Below are 23522 nucleotides of genomic sequence, written 5' to 3'. Positions count from 1 at the left end.
ATATAATTTTAGTAGGACCTATCTGATGAGGTCAAGCATAACTTAAATGTAGGAATGTCCAGATAAGACTTGAGAAATAGCTGTTAATTGTTTTCTCTCTGTAAACAAATAGAGATCCACTTATCATTATGATCCTGATAGCTTAAGAAAGCTAAATAAACTCATATTACATATTAAAGAAACAATGTGTCAGTGAGACTACCAATATGATAATTTTTGAAGCTTTTGTATAGCATTGCATTTTTGTGTACAGAAATTCTGTGAAATATTAGAATCTAATACTAAAGATTGGATTTCTACAAAAATAAACTTCACTACAGCAAGATTTAGGTCATGCTAGATCAGTTACTCATCAAATGAGTACTATAACTGACATCTCATTTTCAGGAGAAGGGAAATCTCTGTATGTGTTATGGTGTCAGAAGTAAACATTTGTTTGCCTATTTAGAATGTTTTGGGCCGGCGCCGCAGCTCACTTGGCTAATCCTCTGCCTGCGGCACCCGCACACCGGGTTCTAGTCCCGGTTGGGGCACCGGATTCTGTCCCGGTTGCTCCTCTTCCAGGCCAGCTCTCTGCTGTGGCCCGGGAGGGCAGTGGAGGATGGCCCAAGTCCTTGGGCCCTGCACCCGAATGGGAGTCTGTGGGGAGCAAACCGGACTAGACTGAGTTACTGGAATTAGGACTTATTCTATGCATCTGCTCTCCCACAATATGGCGCTGGGAGAGAAGTAAACAGCTTCCGCACAGCTGCCTCCAGTTCAACTAATAAACTGTAGGACTTGCTCCTGATTGGAGGAGAGCAGCGTACTCGGCGTGTGGGCAGCCGAGTTAGGATTGGCGGAGGAGGACTATAAAGGAGGAGAGAGACGGCATGCACCAGGAACATCTATGGGGAACATCTAAGGGGAACATCTAGCTGAAGGAACACCTGTGCAGCCCCTGAGAAGAGCCGGCCGACGGTGTGCCGCTCCCCTGCGGAAGTGGGGAATGCGGCCAGGGGGAACTGCCCTTCCACGGAGGTGGAAGGGATAGTAGCCAACCCGGGAAGAACCAGCAGCAAACCCGGGGAGGGCCGAGCAGACAGAAAGAACAGCGCAGGGTCCTGTGTCGTTCCTCCACGAAGACGGGGAGCGACACAATGGTGCCGTGACTCGGATATGAAGCCTAGGCAGGGCTTAGTGTCGTTCCTCCACGAAGAGGGGGAGCGACAGGAGTCCAGGAGGAGGCACCTGGCTCCCAGCTTCGGCTCGACAGTACACCGGCCGTAGCGGCCGTTTGTGGGGTGAACCAACGGAAGGAAGACCTTTCTCTCTGTCTCTCTCTCTCTCTCACTGTCTAACTGCCTGTCAAAAAAAAAAAAAAAATGGCAAATAAGTCACATGATGTATTCTAGAAATGAGATAAATTGATAACAAAGGAATTTGCAATCAATTTGAGTAAATGAGAGCATAACTGATGTATGTTGAGCATTTAGTATTAATTGAGAACTGCTGGTTCACAGCCACAGTGGCTGCTTCTGAGCCGGGCTAAAGCCAGGAGGCTGGAACCCAATCCAGGTCTTCCTCGAGTGTGGCAGGGACCCAACAACTTGAGCCATCACCTGCTACTGCTCAGGGTGTGCGTTAGCAGGAGGCTGGAATTAGTAGTAGAGCCAGGTCTCGGACCCAGGCACCATGGACACATGTCCAAACAGGTGTCTCAACTACCTCTCAGCATTTACTGTTGCCAGGTACTATGTTTGATGATTTTATATGTATTGTTTCTGTTTTACAGATGAGGAAGCCAAGGTACAGAGAGGTTGGCTAGCATACTTGTTTCTGGCTCTACCTTCTTGAACAATCTTTATTGATGTTTTAAAATCACCTATTCCAAAGCCATCTCCTTTGTGAAAGCTTCAGGATCACTCCCTTTTCTCTCTTCAAGTTCAGCAGGCAGAATCAGTTGTTTCCTCCTGTGTTACTGTTGCAGGTTCTTGCTTATCTCTCCCAGCTCTCAGCGTTGCAGAACCCCAAACTGTTTGGCCTTCTCTGCTGTAGTGATTTCATCTAGCCCCTTCACTTTAAGTACTGTATGTGCCAGTGATTGCTGAGTTTCTCTCTCTAGTCTGGACCTGTCTTTTGAACTCTATGTACCCCATATTCATGTCAACAGCTATTATTGACTGAACATTAGGTGCTTACATTTTACCAAACAACAGTACATACATGTAAATATGCAAATACATTCAGCATTCCATATCTGTGTTCTGCATTCATGTGTTCAATAAACTGTGGATTCACAATAACAATAACAAAAAATTGTGTCAGGAACATGTACAGACTATTTTTCTTATTTCCCCCTAAACAATACAGTATAACTATATTTACATAGTACTTATAATCATTAGATATTATAAGTAATCTAATTATAGATATTATAAATAATGTATTAGATGTTATTAATTACAATATAATATCTAAGATGAATTAAAGTATATGGGAGAAAGTGCTGTGGGATAGATTACTTACAAATATGAAGTCATTTTATGTAAGGTACTTCAGCATCCTTGGATTTTTCGTAACAGAATCATCCCACAAAAGATAATGGAAAACTGTCTTATCACTGAAGTACAGTCTCAGAGGTATTATAGCATTATATCCACCTCAACAAACAAGTATTTAATCAAGGTTTTCCTACTGAGCAAACATGCTGTAAATCAGGGGTAGGAAACATTTGACCTGTGGGCCTTATAAGACTCACGAAATCATTTGGTCTGGCTCTGTCAAGATAGCTACAGGTGGGACTTGAAATTCAATAAATATATAGCAGGCTAATTTTTAAATTGATAAATTTGTATGGTCTGTGAATGATGTTATCCAAATAGCCCTTGGCAGAAACAAGGTTCCCCACTGCTGCTATCAGTTAATCCTCAAGGTGAGCATTTGGTGTAGTGGTTAACAACAGTTCTAGCACTTGCATCCCACACTGGAGTACCTGAGTTTGAGTCCCAGGTCTTCACCACCACCACCACCCGCCCCTAGTTTTCCTGCTGATGCACACCCTGGGAGGCAGCACGTGATGACTCAAGTAATTGGATCCCTGCCACCCAGGAGACCTGGATTGAGTTCCTAGTTGCCAGCTTTGGCCTAACTCAGACCAAGCCATCATGGGCGTGTTGGAAGTGAACCAGCTAAATGGGAATGTGTTTTCTCCTCCTTCTCCCTCCTCCTCCTGCTCCACCTCCACCTCCCACTCTTCCTCTTCCTCTTCCTCTTCTCTCCTACACCCACCTCCCATTAATAAATAAATACATTTTAAAATTGATACTCAGATCATTTTAGTATTGTGTAATCCTGCCATAGGAATTTGGAATATGAGTTCTTATGTATTACTTAATAAATACTGACCCAAATGCTTTTAAAAATCAAGAAGAGTACAGGCATTTGGCCCGGGGGGTTAAGATGTCTGCATCCCACAGCAGAGTACCTGGGTTTGATTCCTGACCCTGGCTTCTGACTCCAGCTTCCTTCTAATGCAAGACCCTGAGAGGCATTAATGATAACTGAAGTCACTGGGTTCCAGTTATGCATAGAGAGCTGGATTGCATTTCCAGCTTGAGCGCGGGCCCAGCTCCTACTCTTAGGGACATTTAGGGAGTGAACTAGTAGATGAGCATATGCTTCCCCTCCCTCCCTCTCCCCCTCTCCTCAACTAACATTAATTTTAATAAAATGTAAACCAAGTAGATTTAAGTTTGCCAATTTTAAAAATTAAATCACCTGATACATTGCTGTGACTATTTAGCTATCTGTTTTATATAGAAGTATATTAAGAGGTTTGCATTTTCTTAGAAAACACTGAGTGTACTGTGTCACATAAACAAGTGATAAAATTCACAAAATATATATCATAGATCTGCAACTTTTATAATTATGTATTTTCATATCTGGAGTTACCAGTTATGAACCACATGTGTGGGAAAGTTTCAGTTTTCCCCAGGAACATAGGATTTTAAATAATATAACTTTTCAGTGAATCTGATAGGATAAATCGGTTGTAGTGTGCTGTTGAGTAATTGAAAAGCAGACCTGCTCTATGAAGGTTTTATACATGAATGAAATATGTTTTTAGAAAGACTGAACTTAATCCATGCTTTCCACCAAACCATGGACAACAGTACCAGTTATCTATTCAAGCCACTACAAGTATGATTGAAGAAATTTCTTTTTCCAGCTTTGTAAAATATAATGTGGAATTGTCGAAGTAGACTTGCTAAGGATAAGCATCAAAACATTTACTTCCTAACATTTTCCACAGTTTTATCTGGGGACAGATGACTATCATTGTGGGCTCATCCTGCAAGGCCCACACTGTCAGGATGGTGGGGCGTCGGCATTCTTTGACAAGCACCAGAGACAGTTTTGGTGAACATGTCCATTTATTAACAATCAGGCACAAGCTTTTATAGGGCAGGCAAAGGGGAGTAGCTAGCTCAGGGTAGCAACACTAATTCTATAGGATAGAGCTGATACTAGTGTCTCTACACTTCTCCAATCAGCTTGAAGGCCTGCATATTCTTCCAGGTGGTCTTAGGAGTCTGGGCCACACCCAGGAGCTGTTTACCTAGTACAAGGTCCTTCAACAGAAAGTAGGAGTGGGGGAAATGTGCTTGGGACTCTTGCTGCCTTCCAGCAGTCAGGTCATGGGTTGGTCTCAGTGTGCTGAATCCCTGACCAGAGTCTTTCCCTGGAGGTGTGGTGTGCCATGCCCTCTTAACCTCCTAGATGGGCCAGGCAGGCAGTTTCCCAGCCAGGCACAGGATCACCCTCATATTCTATTTTAGAAAGTCTCGGCGGGCGCTGCGGCTCACTAGGCTAATCCTCCGCCTTGCAGCGCTGGCACACCGGGTTCTAGTCCCAGTCGGGGTGCCGGATTCTGTCCCAGTTGCCCCTCTTCCAGGCCAGCTCTCTGCTGTGGCCAGGGAGTGCAGTGGAGGATGGCCCAAGTGCTTGGGCCCTGCACCCCATGGGAGACCAGGAGAAGTACCTGGCTCCTGTCATCGGATCAACGCGGTGCGCCGGCCGCAGCGCGCCGGCCGCGGTGGCCATTGGAGGGTGAACCAACGGCAAAAGGAAGACCTTTCTCTCTGTCTCTCTCTCTCACTGTCCACTCTGCCTGTCAAAAAATTAAAAAAAAAAAAAAGTCTCCAAACACATGCCAACCAGCTATTGAAGGAATGGTCTTAAAGGTCTGACCCAGCTTTGTAGGTCTAGTCATTGGGTTAATCTGCTTTGCCAGAGTTGATTTGTACTTTTTTTCCCTGAGGTAGTGAATAATAAATATATAAGAAAAATGAAATCCTAAAAAACAATGATATTATCTGATAAAAGCTATTTTTATTTTCAGTGGCTCTGAAGCGTATGTTGAATTTCAATGTACCCCATGTTAAAAACAGCACTGGAGAACCCGTATGGAAGGTAAGAGTTTATCTCAATGGAAGCTATCTCCTTATTCTTCATCTTTATTGATGATAAGTAGAGGGAAATCTAATATGAACTAATAGCACCTTTTAGTTATGCATGAATATTTTACTTTTATCTAACATGACATGTTAGTATGAAACTTTGTGATAAACCTTTTCTGAAGGGAGACAGGAAATGAAACAGTAATATTCATCAAGGAAATCCAGCTGATCTCTTGGGTAGAGGTGTGTTTTTGTTTTTTTGTTTTTTTTTTTTTTTTTTCTCTGAAGACTTTGTTTGAAAGAGTTACAGAGAAAGAGAGATCTTCCATACGCTAGTTCACTCCCCAGATGGCTGCAATGGCCAGGGCCAGGCAAGGCTGAAGCTAGGAGCTTCATCCAGATCTCTTCCAGGGGTGCAGGAGCCCAAGTACTTGTACCACCTTACGCTGCTTTCCCAGGTGCTTTAGCAGGGAGCTGGATCAGAAGAGTAGAACAGCCAAGACATAAACCAGCACCCATTTAGGATGCCAGTGTCACAGGCAGCAACTTAACCCACTACACCACAACTCTGGCCTCTTGGTTAGAGTCTTAAATGATAGATCTTTAGATGTTTTGTTGCTAACTTTGCAAGTCCAGACTACATCCTACATGCTTGCTTAGGGTTAGATTCATGGGGACTGGTTAATTTTAACCAACTCATGATTGAGTGATATATAAAATACAATACCATATTACTTTATGAGATATAAAACTCAATAAGATTGTCCTTTGGACCACAGCAATCCAAAATCTTTCTCCTTTAAGAAATCCTGAACCTGTTGTTTGGGCTCCTTCATTTTAAACTTCATGCTGGCTCTGTCTCTTCAAAGAGATAATATAGTTAATTAGGTCTAAATATTAGTTTCAAGCACTTTATACTTATCTCTGAGAAGAGTTAAGAACAAATCAACTTGGTTAGAATTTTTTTTTAATTACTGTTTTCCATCCTTTATTTGTTTGGAATTCAAAGCCAGGATCCTGGAACTCAATGCAGGTCTCCTACATGGATGTTAGGGACCTAAGTACCTGAGCCATCACCTTCTGCCTGCCAGGATGACATCAGCAGATGGCTAGAATCCTTATTGGAAGTGGAGCTGTGACTCAAACCCAGGCACACTGATATGGCTTTGGTTTCCCAAACAGTATCTTTTTTTTAAAAGATTTATTTATTTATTTGAAAGTCAGAGTTACACAGAGAGAGGAGAGGCAGAGAGAGAGAGGTCTTCCGTCCGATGGTTCACTACCCAGATGGCTGCAATGGCAGGAGCTGTGCTGATCCAAAGCCAGGAGCTTCTTCCGGATCTCCCACATGGGTGCAGGGGCCCAAGGACTTGTTCCATCTTCCACTGCTTTCCCAGGCCATAGCAGAGAGTTGGATTGGAAGAGGAGCAGCCAGGACTAGAACCGGTGCCCATATGGGATGCTGGTGCTTCAGGCCAGGACGTTAACCTGCTACACCACAGCGCCAGCCCCCCAAACAGTATCTTAACACTGGTCAAATACCTTCCCAGAATTTTGGATGTTTTAGAAGCTCTTGTGAGTCGTTATAAGTCCTTTGGGTTATTTCTCAAAATGATTAAAGTGGTCTAAATTGAATTCATAGTTTGTAAGCTTCAGAGTTCCCCTAGTTTCTTCCCTTCTTGTTTCTTTGACCTCAGCATGTTCTTCTTGCCCCTTGCATAAACTATACTTGTTTGTTTTATAAGGCCTGTGTTGAACTTCCTAAAAAAGATTTGTATATTTGAAAGGTAGACCAACAAAGAGGAGTAGAGACAGAAATACCTTTTTTTAAAAAAATTTATTTGAAAGGCAGAGTTACAGACAAAGAGGGAGAGACAGATCTTCCATCTGCTGGTTCACTACCTAAATGGCTGCAACAGCCAGGTCTGAGCCAGACCAAAGCCAGGAGCCAGGAACTTCCATTTGGATCTTCCATACAGGTGGCAGGGACCCAAGTACTTGTTCCATTTTCCACTGCCTTCCTAAGCACGTTAGCAGGAAGCGAGATAAGAAGCAGAGCAGCTGGGATTCCAGCCAGCACTTCAATATGAGAGGTGGGCATCATAAGTGGCAGCTTAACCCACTGCTCCAAAACACCTGCTCCTGTGTTGAACTTTTGAGTTACATAGTTCAAGAATTTTTTGAGTACTCATTTGTGTCCAATACTTTCCTTGCCCCTCATTTTGGGGTCACAAAATTAATAAATTGTCTCTCCCCTCCACCACCAGATATATTCCCAGACCCCCAGTGAATGCCTGAAACTGTGGCTAGTACCAAACCCAATAAACTCCCCCCTCCATATGTGTAGATTCCATATCTGTGGATTCAACCAACCGTAGATTGACATTTCTTTAAAAAAGTCATGTCGCACTGCACATGTACAAACATTTATTGTTATTCCCTAAACAATGCAATATGACAACTGTGTTGCATTTATATTGCATTTGGTTTAGTAAGTCATCAAGAGATGACTGCAGCAGTGGGGAACCTTTTTTCTGCCAAGGGCCATTTGGATATGTATAACATCATTCATGAGTCATACAAAATTATCAACTTAAAAATGATCCTGCTATAGATTTATTGAATTTCGAGTCCCACTACTGGTTTCCTTGGCAGAGTCAGACCAGATGATTTTGTGGGCTTTATGTGGCCAATGGACCAGACCTTCCCACCCCTGAAAAGTAAATGGGAAAATGTGCATAGATTATTTGCACATACTGGACCATTTTATGTAAGGGAAGGACTTGAGCGTTATTGGGTTTTGGTATCTGCAATGGGTGGATGACTGTATATACTGTGTTTTTGCCTATACATATATACATGCCTATGATGTTTATAAATTAGACACCATAAGAGATTAACAACAATATAACAGTTTTATCATTATAGTATAATAAAATCACCAACATCACTGTTCTTGCACTTTGGGGCCAAGAAGTACTTGAACACAAGTATTATGATATAACAGTAGACTAGCAGATAGCATATACAACATAGATTGATTAGACAAAGGGATGATTCACTTTCCATTCAGGATTGAACAGGAAGACAAGATATGCTACTCAGAATGGCACACAGTTTAGAATTTAGGCTGCTCAGAGTGGTACATGATTTAAAATTAATGAATTATTTCTTCCATTTTTCTGGTCATGATTGACCAAGGATGACTGAAATTGCACATTGTGAAACTGCAAATGAGAGGGGACTACAGTGTAATGAATGTAGAAAACTTTTGAGAATTGCAAATGCTGGCACTCAAGAAAACCTGTTTTTATAACAGCATATTGCATCCTCTTATTAGCAATTTCTTATTCCACAAATAGTTACTGAGGTAGTTGTGAAAAACACCAGTTGAAGAACTCTATTATTTGCCATAATTTTTTTTTTTTTTTTTTTTTTTTGGACAGGCAGAGTTAGACAGTGAGAGAGAGACAAAGAGGAGAAAGGTCTTCTTTCCGTTGGTTCATCCCCCAAATGGCTGTATGGCCGGCGCGCTGCGCCCATCTGAAGCCAGGAGCCAGGTACTTCCTCCTGGTCTCCCATGCGGGTGCAGGGCCCAAGCACTTGGGCCATCCTCCACTGCCTTCCCGGGCCACAGCAAAGAGCTGGACTGGAAGAGGAGCAACTGGGACAGAACCAGCGCCCCACCCGGGACTAGAACCCCGGGGTGCTGGCGCTGCAGATGGAGGATTAGCCTAGTGAGCCACTGCGCCGCCTTAATTCTGGTTTTGTTAGAAGGCCAGTTGGAGTTCTTGCCATTCCTAGAAAGTGTTGGTTTTAATACTTTGAGAATGTGAGACAATGCATTTGATAGATTAAGACTATCAAGTCATTAACTGTTAGGGGCTTAGTTTTTAAAATGAGGACCCTAGGGGCCTGTGCTGTGGCATAGTGGGTAAAGCAGCCACCTACAGTGCCAGCATCCCATATGGGTGCCAGTTCGAGTCCGACTGCCCCACTTCCGATCCAGCTCTCTGCTGCGGCCTGGGAAAGCAGTGGAGAATGACCCAAGTCCTTGGGCCCCTGCACCCGTGTGGGAAGACTTGGAGGAGGCTCCTGGCTCCTGGCTTCGGATTGGCACAGCTCTAGCCATTGCAGCTAACTGGGGAGTGAAACATCAGGGGGAGGACACCTCCCTCCCCCTCCGCCCGCCCCCCCCAACTCTGACTTTGATAAGTAAATCCTTAAAAAAATGGGGATCTTTTTATGTTAAATATTTAAATTGCTGAATTTTCTTTTTTGTGATGGAACTAGTTACATATTAGTTTCAAAGTAACTAATTTTTAAATCTATAGAAAAGAATATGTGAAGTAGGAAAAAAGTAAGAGACTGTGAATTTGTGGTATGTTCAGATTTCTTTAAAGCTTTGAGAAAGATTTTATAGTCTAATTTGTTTAATGTAGAGAAGGTATTTTAGAAGAAGAAATGGGGGCCAGCACCGTGGTATAGCGGGCAAAGCTGCAGGCTGCAGTGCAGGCATCCCATATGGGCGCCAGTTCAAGTCCCAGCTGCTCCACTTCTGATCCAGCTCCCTTCTAATGTGCCTGGGAAAGTAGCAGATGATGTCCCAAGTGCTTGGCCCCTGCACCCAGGTGAGAGACTTGGAAGAAGCTTCTGATTCCTGGCTTCTGATCAGCCCAGCTCCAGCCATAGTAGCCATTTGGGGAGTGAACCAGTCGATGAAAGATCTCTTTGTCTATTTGTCTATCCCTCTCTCCTTCTGTAACTCTGCCTTTCAAATTAATAATAATAATAAAAAAGGACAAATAGAGATTACTTCAACATTGTCTTTCTTTTTAAGAATTTATTTATTTGAGAGGTAGCATTACAGATGGTGAGAGACAAAAAGAAAGGTCTTCCATCCGCTGGTTCACTCCCCAAATGGCCTCAACAGCTGGAGCTGAGCCTTATCCGAAGCCAGGAGCTTCTTCCAGGTCTCTGACCTGGGTGCAGGGGCCCGAGCACTTGGGGCATCCTCTACTGCTTTCACAGGCTATAGAAGAGAGCTGGATCGGAAGAAGAGCAGCCAGTACTAGAACTGGTGCCTATATGGGATGCCAGTGCTGCAGGCAGAGGATTAACCTACTGTGCCACAGCACTGGCCCCTCAACATTGTCCTAATATGGTTTCCCTGTTAGTTGTTCATGTATAATAATGATGTTTTAAAAACTCATGGTTGTTTTTCTGAATAGGTGCTCATTTATGACAGACTGGGCCAAGACATCATCTCTCCTCTGCTATCTGTGAAGGAATTAAGAGACATGGGAATTACTCTGCATCTGTGAGTTTTAACATACTTTCAAAAGTGACATTTATTTTTGAATACATTATTAAAAATTCATTTGGCCACCCTGAAATCAAATTATAAAAGAACATTTGTAGTGAAAGATAGCATTAGGTTACAGTACTTACATGTTGTAAAATATTTCCTCCTCTATATCCTCTTTTATTCAACTCATTTTTTTAATCAACAAATAGCAACCTACATATTTATGGAGTATAGTGTGATATATCAGTACATCTATCCAATGGATAGTGATTATTCTATTTTTGATGCAACATCATTGCATAATTTTTTAAAATATTTATTTATTTATATGAAAGAGTTACAGAGAGGCAGAGAGTGAAAGAGAGGTCTTCCATCCACTGGTTCACTCCCCAGATGGCCGCAACAGCCAGAGCTGAAGCCAGGAACTAGGAGCTTCTTCTGGGTCTCCCACGTGGGTGGGCCCAAGGACCCAGGCCATCCTCTACTGCTTTCCCAGGCAGCGCCAACCCCTCTGTAATGTTTTAAAATATTGAATTTGGGGGCCAGCACTGTGGGATAGTGGGTAAAGCCACCACCTGCAGTGCCAGCATACCATATGGACGCTGGTTCGAGTCCCAGCTGCTCTACTTCTGATCCAGCTCTCTGCTATGGCCTGGGAAGGCAATAGAAGATGGCCCAAGTCCTTGGGCCCCTGCACCTGTGTGGGAGACCCGGCAGGAACTCCTGGCTCCTGGCTTTGGATCAGCGCAGCTCCAGCTGTTGCAGCCAATTAGGGACTGAACCAACGGATGGAAGACCTCTCTCTTTCTCTGACTCTCCTTCTCTCTCTTTCTAACTCTGACTCTCAAATAAATAGATAAATCTTTAAAAAAAAAAAAAAAAGAATTTGTTGCCAGACAGCACTTCAAACTGATTGGAGGCATTACTGTAGAACCCTAAACTGGATCCACTTACCCAATGGCACAGAAAGCCAGTCACTGACATCGGATGGTGGAAGTAAGTAGGTGTTTATTGCAAAGCACAGACCAAGGAGCCAGGCAACTATTTCTTAATTTCCAGGCTCCCTGAGGAGTTAAGGGTGACGATACTACAGAAACCTGTGGTGGGAAAACTCCCTTCATTCAAACAGGCACCAGAGACAGTAAATGATCAAGAGCAGTTTATTGATGCTAGTGGGCTCAGCTGGAATTGTTTCCTGAGAACTGAGCATCAAACCTCAGTTTTTTACAATATTTATAGGTTCATCAGCATCATACCTTAACTGTTACAGCGTTGATGGGCTTAAATTGTAGCCATGTGACTTACCACACTTTCAGTGGCCGGTGGGTCTGGTGTGTTTATAAAAGAGATTCCATGGGCAGATTTATAGGACAAACTTATGACTGGAGTTACAGAAGCACAACTTGGGACATCTTCCCTCCCTAAACAAGGTAACTGTGCACAGCTGCTTCACCTGATAAATGGGAGCAGCTATTTTTCAACGTTAGTGTCAGGGGTCCACTTTCCCTCCTTTTGTCTCTTTGCAGCTGTGTTTCCCTATAAAGGTTTAAAGGTTCTTTTTTTTTTTTTTGACAGGTAGAGTTATAGACAGAGACAGAGAGAAAGGTCTTCCTTCTGTTGTTTCACTCCCCAAATGGCCACCACGGCCGGCACTACACCAATCCGAAGCCAGGAGCCAGGTGCTTCTTCCTGGTCTCCCGTGTGGGTGCAGGGGCCCAAGCACTTGGGCCATCCTCTACTGCCCTCCCGGACCACAGCAGAGAGCTGAATTGGAAGAGGAGCAACCAGGAATAGAACTCAGCAGCCATATGGGCCGAGGATTAACCAAGTGAGCCACAGTGCTGGCCCCCAAAGGTTCTTATACATTGAAATTGGGGCTGAGATGTACATGATCATTCCAGCCCAAGTTCCTGGTTGGTCAGTGCTGCTTGTTAATTTCCTTTGATTTGTCAGTGGTGCTGTGCCCTTAAGGGAATTTGTGATGGCTACATGGGCGCTAGTTGGTCAATGTTTACATGAATGTGACAGTTACATTCTGCATTGACCTGGAATTCCCCTATACAAATCACCCCAGAGCAAACAGCATGCTGGCCTCAGAATCATCCCTTAAGGCATTCAGATCTTGCTAAAAAGCCCATGAGAGTATTTTAGGCATGGAAAGCCAAGACACTGGCAAAAAATGACCTAAATGAAAGATCTCTGTGAGTGAGATCCCAGTGGATAAAAGGGCCATCAAAGAAGGAGGTACCTTTCTCTGAAGGGAGGAGAGAACTTCCACTTTGATTATGGCCTTGTCTAAATAAGTTTGTTACACTGGATATCTAAGAGTTTGTGAACTCAAGAGGCTTCCATAGCCTTGGCAGCTCATGACAAGAGCCTAGGGTGATTACTGACGTCATAAATAAGAGTGTCAATTGTTAAATCAACAACAGGAGTCACTGTGCACTTACTCCCCATGTAGGACCTCTGTCCATAATGTATGTGAGAATTAATGGTAAAACTAGTCTTCAAACAGTACTTTATACTTTGTATGTCTGTGTGAGTGCAAACTGTTAGAATATTTACTTAGTATAGAGTTGATCTTCTGTATATAAAGATAATTAAAAATAAATCTTAAGAATGGATGGGGGCCGGCGCCGTGGCTCACTAGGTTAATCCTCCACCTAGCGGCGCCGGCACACCGGGTTCTAGTCCCAGTCGGGGTGCCGGATTCTGTCCCAGTTGCCCCTCTTCCAGGCCAGCTCTCTGCTGTGGCCAGGGAGTGCAGTGGAGGATGGCCCAAGTGCTTGGGCCCTGCACCCCATGGGAGACCAGGAGAAGTACCTGGCTCCTGCCATCGGATCAGCACAGTGTGCCGGCCGCAGCGCGCTGGCCGCGGCGGCCATTGGAGGGTGAACCAACGGCAAAGGAAGACCTTTCTCTCTGTCTGTCTCTCTCATTGTCCACTCTGCCTGTCAAAAAAAAAAAAAGAATGGATGGGAGAGTGAGTAGGGGATGGGATGGTTTGCAGGTGGGAGGGTGGTTATGGGAAGAAGAACTGCTATAATCCAAAAGTTGTACTTTGGAAATTTGTATTTATTAAATAAAAGTTTTCTATATAAAAAATAAATAACATAAAAAAATCACCCCAGGGCAACACAAATTTTTTCTGTAACATGTTAACTGTTCCTGACCAAACTGTGACCAAACTGAAGTTCATCTTGATGCCGTTCTTGGAACTGGTGATTTATCAATAAGCATTTGTTGCCGTTGGCACTTGGCTAAGTGTTTTACTCCTTTATTTTACTAATGAATACTAAAGTTTATTTTTGAGATTGTCCCATAATTGTACAACTAGTTAGTAGCGGAAGTGTGGCCAAGTTGCTTGACCATTAATTAATTATGTGTTGTCTACTGAACCACAATGGCTCTGTAGCAGGTAATAGAAGAGAGGCATAACTCAGTGCTTCGTAGGTAACAGGGTTAGTCTGCCTGATTCAGAGTCTGAGTCTCTGCCTGACCTATTGCTGTTGCCTCCAGGGTGTGGAAAGATAACACAGCAGCAATGGTAAACTCTTGAGCTCTTGCCTCTGACCATTCTTTCCTATTTTCTGAAAAATACTACATCAGTCACTTTATACTCTACAGACTGTTTAAGTTGATTTGTAGGAAATAATAATTATAAGTTTTTAGAATATGAGATGGTGGCTATAGTCTATTAGGCAGTTGACTAGCTAGCATAAAAAGACAGCAACCTATGGCTACTATCACAGTATCCTTTTCATTGTTAGCAAGTAGTAGCCAGACAGATGGAAGAAAGTATTAAATGCAGACCCACTGGCAGCATGTACCTCTTTAACTCCCTTCTTGATTATAGAAAGATGAATATTATCAAAATAGAATGTTAGTCATATTTCCTTAGATAAGCTTTGTAAAATCTTCTAATACAGAATATGGAAAGTCTGTGATTTGATAATGAGATATTTGAATTATTCCCTGAATTATAAAAAGAGAAAACTCTCCAGTGATATATATCTTCTTAGATAATCTCTTGTGCATTCTCTTGTGAAGCAGTAAATAACACAAAAGTAGATTTTGCGTAAGTTCTAAGGAAATATTAATATACACTTCATTTTAAATATATATTTGATTTCATTTGCCGTTAAATTGTTGTTGTGTTTGTGAAGACTCCTCCAGCTTTCTATTTTCCATTTTTAGGGAGAGCTGCACTTTTAGCCTGCTCATCCTCCCCGGCCCTCCATACCCCCTGAATTTCTGTGAAAAAGGAAAATAAAATTGATTTTGAATGTGCTTCAGTTCTTACTCAAGAATGGCGGTATAAGGGAATGTTTGACTATAAGAAAATGAAAATAACAAGAAATTAGGATCTTACTAATGAATTACATTAATACTGACATAAGGAAAAAGGCTCATAATTGCCATAAGAGTTTTTAGAACAGTGGTCATTGTGTGAGCTCGTGGAATCCTGGTTTGAAAACTGTCTGAAAGTATCTTCTTGGATAAGTGACTAAGAAAACAGTGATGGTTACGTTCTTTATGTTTCTAGGCTTTTGCACTCTGATCGAGACCCAATTCCAGATGTTCCTGCAGTGTACTTTGTAATGCCTACTGAAGAAAATATTGATCGAATGTGTCAGGTAATATGCATTCTCAGTTTCCTGACTCCTGACCATAGAAACAGATTTTTTTTTCCAAAAAATATCTTAGATATCCAGTGTAAAGAATCAGAAATTCGAGGCCAGCATTGTTATGTAACAGGTAAAGCCTCCACTTGCGATGCCAGCATCACTATGGGCATCAGTTCATGTCCTAGCTGTTTCACTTCCAATCCAGCTCCCTGCTAGTAACCTGGGAAAAGCAGCAGAAGATGGTCCAAATGCTTGGGCTCCTGCTATCCACATGGGAAACCTAGAAGAAGCACCTGGCTTTGGCCTGGCCCAGAGCTGACCATTGTGGCCAAATGGGAAGTGAACCTACAGATGGAGGATCTTTCTGTCCTCCTCTTTCTGAAGCTCTTTCTAATAAATAAATAAATCTTAAAAAAAAATCAAATCCTTTTACCCAATTTCCCACTTTTTTTTTTTTTTGAGACTACCTTTGAATTTTAAATAGCTCAAAAAATTTGAAAGGTTTTGACTGAAGAGCCATTATATCAGAAAAGACTGAATCTGGCTTAAAAAAAAAAAAAAAAAAAAAAAGCCTAAATATAATAACTTTAAAAATAGGGGTTTAGCTTTCTGAGATTATAATAGGAAGGCTGGAAATAGATGTCTACAGTGATGCAAGAGTACTCTAAGGGGTCAGACTCCAGTTCTTTCTGTCTCTGATCCATCATCTTTAATTTTTTTCATTTTGTTGTCTTGCTTGTTAGCTCCTGGATGTAAGGTGGCAGGCAGCAGCAGTTGTAAATATGCAGAAGGGGAAACAGGTTATTCCAGTCCTGAGTGTTCATTTTGATTGGGAAAACTACGTCTTCCAATAAACTCACAGGAAACGTTCTGTTCCTTCATGTCTTACTGTGTAGAACTATCCGCAAGTGCAGCTACCAGAGTTAATGTACATGCATTTATTGCTATCCCAAAGAAAAGATTGTTTTTGCAAGGAAAAGGAAACAAAGTGAGGCAGTACGTGTGTACACACACACACACACACACACACGTGCACTCACACTTTTATGTCTACATTTATTTCTGTAACTCTCCTCCCATCTTGATGGATAAACTCAAACTGTTTCAGTTCAACAATACAGGATACAGTCTAGATTTCCCTTTACAAATTTGTAACTCTTTTCTCTGACACTTAGAGATATGATTACCAAAATCCTATACAAAATCATTTTCTCTGTCCTTGTTATAACTCATCTCTATGTTTCTTAAATTACTACGGCCTCAGATACTTTCCTCACAGACTCCAATCCCTTTGTTTTTTCATGTCTTTTCATTTTTATTCATTTATTTTCACTTTATTTGAAAGACAGAAAGAGAAGAATCTTCCATTCACTGGTTCTCTCCCCAGATGTGCTCACAATAACCAGAGCTAGCCTAGGCCAAAGCCAGGAGACTGGAACGCAATCCAGGGATCCACGTACTTGAGCCATCACTTGTGTTTCCTTGGGTGCAGATTCAGGAAGCTGGATCAAAAGAAGATGAACCAGGCCACAAACCAGGCACCAAGACACAGGTGTTCCAAATGGCATCTTGACTGCTGTGCCAAACACCCACATGTGCACATGTTAACCTCTCTGAAATAATATGCATCTTAAAATTTATTATGTATCATAAAGTCTTATTGGCAACATTACATTAATTCTTTCTAAAATTGCTACATATTTGATGGTGCCTGTTACATGCATTTAACATTTAGATTTGAAGAAATGTTATTTAGCTATTTGCCTAGAGTTTAATAAAATGAGTAAATTTGATATGAGAATTTTTACTAAAATTCTGCCACTTTTAAGTGATTGAGAAGAAATATATTTGGACTTACCTGTGTGCAGTGAAGGAAGTACACGTGTCATCCATCACGTGAGCACAGCAGAAGATAGTGTCTGCCAGTGTAGCAAGCCTTTCACTCTGTTAGTAGTATAGGATCCCCCTCTGAGTGTTTCAAGGAAAATGCAGAAGGCTATTTCAGAGCGGTTTGTGCAATCTTGTAATTAATGTGATTCTGTTGATAATTTATAATTTCATAACATTATTAAGATATATTTCATTAATCAGGTAAGTAGTACTTAAGAGTATTTCGAAAAATTTTTATTCATGATAAACCTTTATACAATTGTATAAGAATACTCATTGTATTTATAGGACCTTCGAAATCAGCTTTATGAATCATATTATTTAAATTTTATTTCTGCTATTTCAAGAAGTAAACTGGAAGATATTGCAAATGCAGCCTTAGCGGCTAGTGCAGTAACACAAGTAGCCAAGGTAAGGGATTGGATTGGTTGGTGCTATTTTGTTAATATAAAAGTTAACAGTGTTCCAAATCCTATTGACATGAATGTCTTGTTTACAAATGACCTGAACAAGCTAAGAAATGTAGAATGCTGATAATGTAAATTATCTGTAACTTAAACTAGCCAAAACTAAAGGGGCCTAGTGTTTATGAATTAGAAAGATAAAAATTAAAAGCAGAACCAATTTTTGCTTTAGGCTGGGATTTTTATATCTTTTCAGCTCATTTCAGAAATAGTTTGATGGTGTGTTGTCAAAAATTGTGCTCAAAGTATGTTGACATTATTTTATCTGTAATCACTATAGTCACCATCCTGTCTATAAATTTTTTCTTCCTTAGTAAAGAGGATCCAAAGAGGCTATGTTGCATATTATAAGAAAAAAGGAATTCCTTGCAGGCTAGCAATTCCATATCATAGTGACTTTTCATTAGGTTCAGCTATAAATAAATTTTCAAAATGTAATCCTGGTATAGCTTTATAGTGCCTTTAGTTTCTTGAATTTGGACAAGACATACATGAAAATTCTATGGAACTATATGGAGCAAGTAACAGAGTAAATATGCATTTATTTTCCACCTTTTTCACTGCTGACAGGTTTTCCATTCTTATATTTAGATGGTCCACTATTCTGATTAATTCTTCAGGTGTATGCCTTAATGTTCTTGATCAAGACTTATTAATGTCACATAAAATAAAATAACAAATAATTTTTAGTTTAAGTAAATTTCAAATATTTTTCTTCATTTCCTCCTAATTTGCACTTGCAAAGAACTGATGTAACTTTCTCATTATATTTATGAAGGTTGAGGTAATAACTTTTCATAGGAAAGTGTGATTTAAAAGTTGTAGTTTTTCTTCAAAATGCCTGTTCCCATCACAATCACAATTTAGATCCTTGTAGCTGCCTAAATTTCGTTTTCTGAAAATGTTATTCTTCATGGCATTTATTGCCCAAAAGCTTGTTTTCAGTTATCTTTTTCATATGCCTAACTCCTTTTTGCTTAATTACATAATCTGCTACACAGTATTTTCTGTTACTGAATTTATAATTTTATTATTATAATTTCTTCTGTTACTAGATTATATCAAATAAAATTTCCTTTTGATGTGGCCATATTACAAAATAGATTTGTAAACCTTTTCTTTTGTTTCTAGGTTTTTGATCAGTATCTCAACTTTATTACTTTGGAAGATGATATGTTTGTATTATGTAATCAAAATAAGGAGCTTGTTTCATATCGTGGTATGTAAAAATAAGAATATTACAATTCGTTATTACCGAAATGAAGAAAAAATTAGTGAATAGGATTGGCATACTTCAGAGCCACTTAGTTCACAATAGTAATGCTGTAAAAGTTTTTAAAAAGCATTCAAAGAAAATGTGTGAATTTTCTCACAAATAAGCAACATTTAATGAACCTGTAAGCTCAAAAAGCACCAATTCTTTTTGTGTATTTTAAAGATTTATATGTTTGTTTATTTGAAAGGCAGAGTTCCAGATGAAAGGAACAGACAGAAATCTTTAATCCAGTAATTTGCTTCCCAATTGGCTGTAAAAGCTGTGGCTGGGGCAGGCTGAAGCCAGGAGTTCCATCTGAGCTGGAATTCCATCTGAGTCTCCTACATGGGTGGCAGATACCAAGTGCTCGGGCCATGGGCCATCTTCTGTCTTCCCAGGTGAATTATCTGGGAGCTGGATGGGAAGCAGAGCAGTAAGGACTCAAACCAGCACTTGCTTGGGATGCAGGGGTTGCAGGCAGTAGGTTAACCCATTGCGCCACAATGCCAGCCCCATCTAGTTCTCTTTTAGGTGTCCCCACAACAACATGTATGAAGGTTCACTCATGGCGTGTAAGACAGTATTTTACAGCAGGACTTAAGTTAATTGTCTAGTACTTTGACAGAATTGCAGAATTTTCTCAAATCTGTTGAATCCTTGGATAAAAGAGCCAAGAACCTTTAAAAGCTTTCCGAGAGACTACTTTTTCTTCTCCCGTATTTCCAGGGTGATTTTTACACCCACTTAAGTGTGGTAACTACTTTTTCACAGTCTTACATTAGAAAATAAATTCATGGGGCCAGTGCTGTGGCACAGTAGGTTGAGCCTGCCCTTGGAACAGCATCCTATATAGGAGTGCTGGTTGGAGTTCAGCTGCTTTGCTTCTGATCCAGCTCCCTGCTAATGGACCTGGGAAGGCAGCAGAATATGGCCCAAGTACTTGGGCCCCTGCTATTGTTTTGGGAGACCTAGATAGAGTTCTAGGCTACTGGCTTCAGCCTGACCTAGCACTGGGTATTGCAGACATTTGAAGAGTGAACCAGCAGGTAGATAGAAGATCTGTCTGTCTCTGTCTCTCCCTCTCCTTCTCTCTCTCACTGTGCCTTTCAAATAAATAAATCGTTTTTTTAAAAAAACAGGCAGTCTTTACAAAAAAGAAATAAATTCATTAATCTTATAATGCAAAGAGAATGTTATGTGATAGTGGTTTTGCCATAATTAACTTATTTTGTCATTTTCTGGCCCTATAAACCCTTTTATAATAGCATCAGTAGTTTCTTGGAGGGTGGGCATTTACTCCATTAAGACTCCTGTGTCCTGTATCAGAGTACCTGGTTTTGATTCCTGGCTCTGGCTTCTAGTTCCAGGTTCCTGTTGTGGACTCTGGGGCCAGCAGGATGGCTCGAGTACTTGGGAGATAAGGATTGAGTTCCTAGTTCCCAGCTTCCAGCTTCAGTCCCAGCCATTGCTGGTATTTGGGGAGTGGACCAGGCAATAAAGGTGTCTGTCAGCACCCCTTCCAGTCTCCCTCTCTGCCTCGCAAATGATGAGTGAAATTTTAAAAATTTTCTTGAGGCCATGTAATTTAGTGTTTTATGAATAAAATTATAGAATACAATATTTTCCCATTTACAATAGCCAAGTTTTGCATGGCCAACTTTTCAATTTTTTTCAAATTACTACTCCCCTGGTATTGAAGTGGTTTGTTTGGCTGTGTTGTTTTGGTTTTGTTTTCTGTTTTTTGAGGTAGTATAATTTTCAACAGGTACTTGTTCACTTAAAAAAATATTAAAGCAAAAATTTCACTGGGGTATTATAAATGTTATCAAACTGCATATTAATTAGTTTAATAGTTTTAAGAGTTTAATAGAAATAAAACAAATTGTGGTCACTTTCTCTCCCCTTGCCTGTGTCATGTCAGCTATTAACAGGCCAGATATCACGGACACGGAGATGGAAACTGTGATGGACACTATTGTTGACAGCCTCTTCTGCTTTTTTGTTACACTGGGTAAGTTTTCAAGTCTTTCCGATATTTCTTCAAAGTATCTTAACTGTTTTAACAGCTCATCTTAACCTGTTACACTAATATGACCTCATCTGTCTGGATCTCCAGAGGCTCTCTGAAGTTGGGGTAAAATACATGTTCTGTGTTATTTGAAACCTAATTCTTCCAATAACGTGATGTGGTAGTTCCTCTTGAGTTAACATTTAGCACATCTACTGAGTTGTCTCCTTCGGTGTCTTTAGTAATTGTAACTGCCTAGTTTATTGTTTGAGTGTTTTGGTGATGACTTCACTTATGTGCCTGCTAATTGTCCTTTAATATTCACCATGAAAAATGTCAAACATACTTCTATGTTGAGAGCTATATGAGTATGCTTTGTAAATAGTAACGGGAAATATACAAGGCTTCAGAAAACAATTTATATGTAATACTAATCTATGTGTACTTTACAAAATTTTTTAAGTATTTCTTTGGGTCATCTAAAATTAAAATTACGTTGTTTTTAGTATCTAATATCTGACTTTATGCTTTTCTAGAATCAGTCTGTTTAGTAACCTGTTATAATTTTTATTTCTTTGAAAGGCAGAGAAGAGAGTGTATGAGAGAGAGAAATCTGTCATCTGCTAGTTCACTCTCCAGTGCCCACAACAACCAAGGCTGGAAATCAGGAGCCAGGCCTCCCACGAGGGTGGCAGGGACTCAACTACTTGCATTGTCACCTGTTGCCTCCCATGGTGGGCATTAGCAGGAAGCTGGATTGGAGAACAGAGTTAGGACATGAACCCAAGCAGTCTGCTATAGGATACAGGGACTTAACCAGAGTACCAAATGCCTGCCCATGCAATATTAATTTTTTTGAAAGATTTATTTATTTATTTAAAAGTTACAGAGAGGCAGAAGCAGAGAGAGAGGTTTTCCGTCCATTGGTTCACTCCCCAAATGGCTGCAACAGCTGAAGCTGGGCCAATCCAAAACCAGGAACTAGGAGTTTCTTCTGGATCTCCCAACATGGGTGCAGGGGCCAAAGGGCTACACCGATCCAAGCCAGGAGCCAGGAACTTCCTCCCAGTCTCCCATGTGGATTCAGGGGCCCAAGGACTTGGGCCATCTTCTACAGCTTTCCCAGGCCATAGCAGAGAGCTGGATCAGAAGTGGAGCAGCCGGCACTAACCAGTGCCCATATATAATGCTGGCACTGCAGGGAGCTGTTTTACCCACTACGCCATAGCACCGGACCCCTGCAGTATTAATTTTATAGACACTTACAGCTTTTAGTTAAAATGATTCTCGTACTATTTTAATAAAATCTGTCTTCAAAAATTAAAAACTTCAAGAGGACATAAATGTATAGGTTAGGCTTTAGACAAATGTTTAAAGAGGATTTGTGTGCAAATTTGGGGGTTATTCCCATTAATTGCCAGCCCTATGCTCATACTTCTCATTCCTCTCCTCAGTAAGTCCTCTGCTTCTGTTTCCTCTTTGTTCTGTGTTCTAGTAAAGTGGAAAGTACTCTCAGGAGAAAGACTGGTTACAAATGTGTCTCCCCTTTGTGATTCTCTTTGAGGAGTTTTATCTCCCTCCCTGTTTAATGGGCTCTCAATGCCCTCAAGGGAGCTTTTTTGTTTTTCATTTATTTTTTTTAAAAAACACATGTATCAACTTTAGTCATTAGTTATTTTTGTATTGTGCCATCCTAATCAGTATCCAAAATTTTACCTATTCCTAGGGTTCAAAATAAGAGTAGACTAAAAAAAAAAAAAAGACCTATGGGAAGCTGGATTTTTTTTTCAAAGAAGAAATTGAAATTATTGTCTATTAGGATTGCAGCCTTTGTTAAAATTTATCAGAGTAATAAGAAATTAAGAGGTTCAGTGAGTTGATTTGATAATTAAGGCTAGCTTTAGGAGCATTTCACATTATGCAAAGTATGTGTTTTCTGTTTTAGTGTTTTTAAAAGATGGATTTATTTGAATAACAAAGTGACAGAGAATGAAGAGACAGAAAACAGAAGGATCTTCCATTTGCTGGTTCATTCTCCCAAAATGGCCACAATGGCCAGGGATGGTTCATGCCAAACCAGGAGCCTGGAACTCCATTCAGGTCTTCCACGTGGGTGGCAGGGGCCCAAGTACTTGGGGCAATCTGCTGCTGCTGCTTTCCCAGATGCATGTGTGGGCAACTTGATCAGAAGTGGAGCAGCCAGGACTCGCATAGGCACTCCAGTATGTAATGCCAGTGTTGCATGCAACAGTGTGACATTGGCCCCTAAATTAGTCATTTTTTAAAGACTATAATCCTTTTAATATCAGTCAATTTCTTGTTACTACAATGAAATATCTGACAGGAGCTGACTTTCTATAAATAGAAATGGTTTATTTAGCTCACAGTTCTGTGCATTCGGGTCCAAGATCATTAGCCCCGTTGGTTGGGCATCTGGTGATAGCATTGCTGCCAGAGTCTTAAGTTGACATAGATCATCACATGGAAAGAGATGGGGTTCAGTTGCTCATCTGTCATGTCTATGT

At 40.9% G+C, this 23522-nt stretch overlaps 1 protein-coding gene across 7 annotated transcripts in view; it reads left to right on the top strand.

Annotated features, from left to right (window-relative positions):
* Positions 1 to 23522, top strand: part of SCFD1 (sec1 family domain containing 1) — a 100786-nt gene that overhangs the window by 1325 nt on the left and 75939 nt on the right. For 4 of the 7 annotated variants that reach the window (XR_016217416.1, XR_016217418.1, XR_016217417.1 and 1 more), the window contains exons 2-7: positions 5387 to 5457; positions 10676 to 10764; positions 15299 to 15389; positions 17559 to 17681; positions 18866 to 18953; positions 20911 to 21000. Coding sequence is in view for 2 of the 7 variants with exons in the window: in XM_051822744.3 (XP_051678704.1) it covers positions 5387 to 5457; positions 10676 to 10764; positions 15299 to 15389; positions 17559 to 17681; positions 18866 to 18953; positions 20911 to 21000 (552 nt within the window). In the remaining 5 variants the exon portion in view is untranslated. The remainder of the gene's footprint in view (positions 1 to 5386; positions 5458 to 10675; positions 10765 to 15298; positions 15390 to 17558; positions 17682 to 18865; positions 18954 to 20910; positions 21001 to 23522) is intronic. The other 3 variants (XR_016217419.1, XR_016217420.1, XM_051822745.3) reach the window with 1 other exon arrangement.

This window comes from Oryctolagus cuniculus, chromosome 12 (genome assembly GCF_051225735.1).
Source record: "Oryctolagus cuniculus isolate XC-2025 breed Fujian yellow rabbit chromosome 12, ASM5122573v1, whole genome shotgun sequence".
NCBI lineage: Eukaryota > Metazoa > Chordata > Mammalia > Lagomorpha > Leporidae > Oryctolagus > Oryctolagus cuniculus.
Note: the sequence above shows the minus strand (reverse complement) of the source record. Positions and strands in the feature narration are given on the sequence as shown.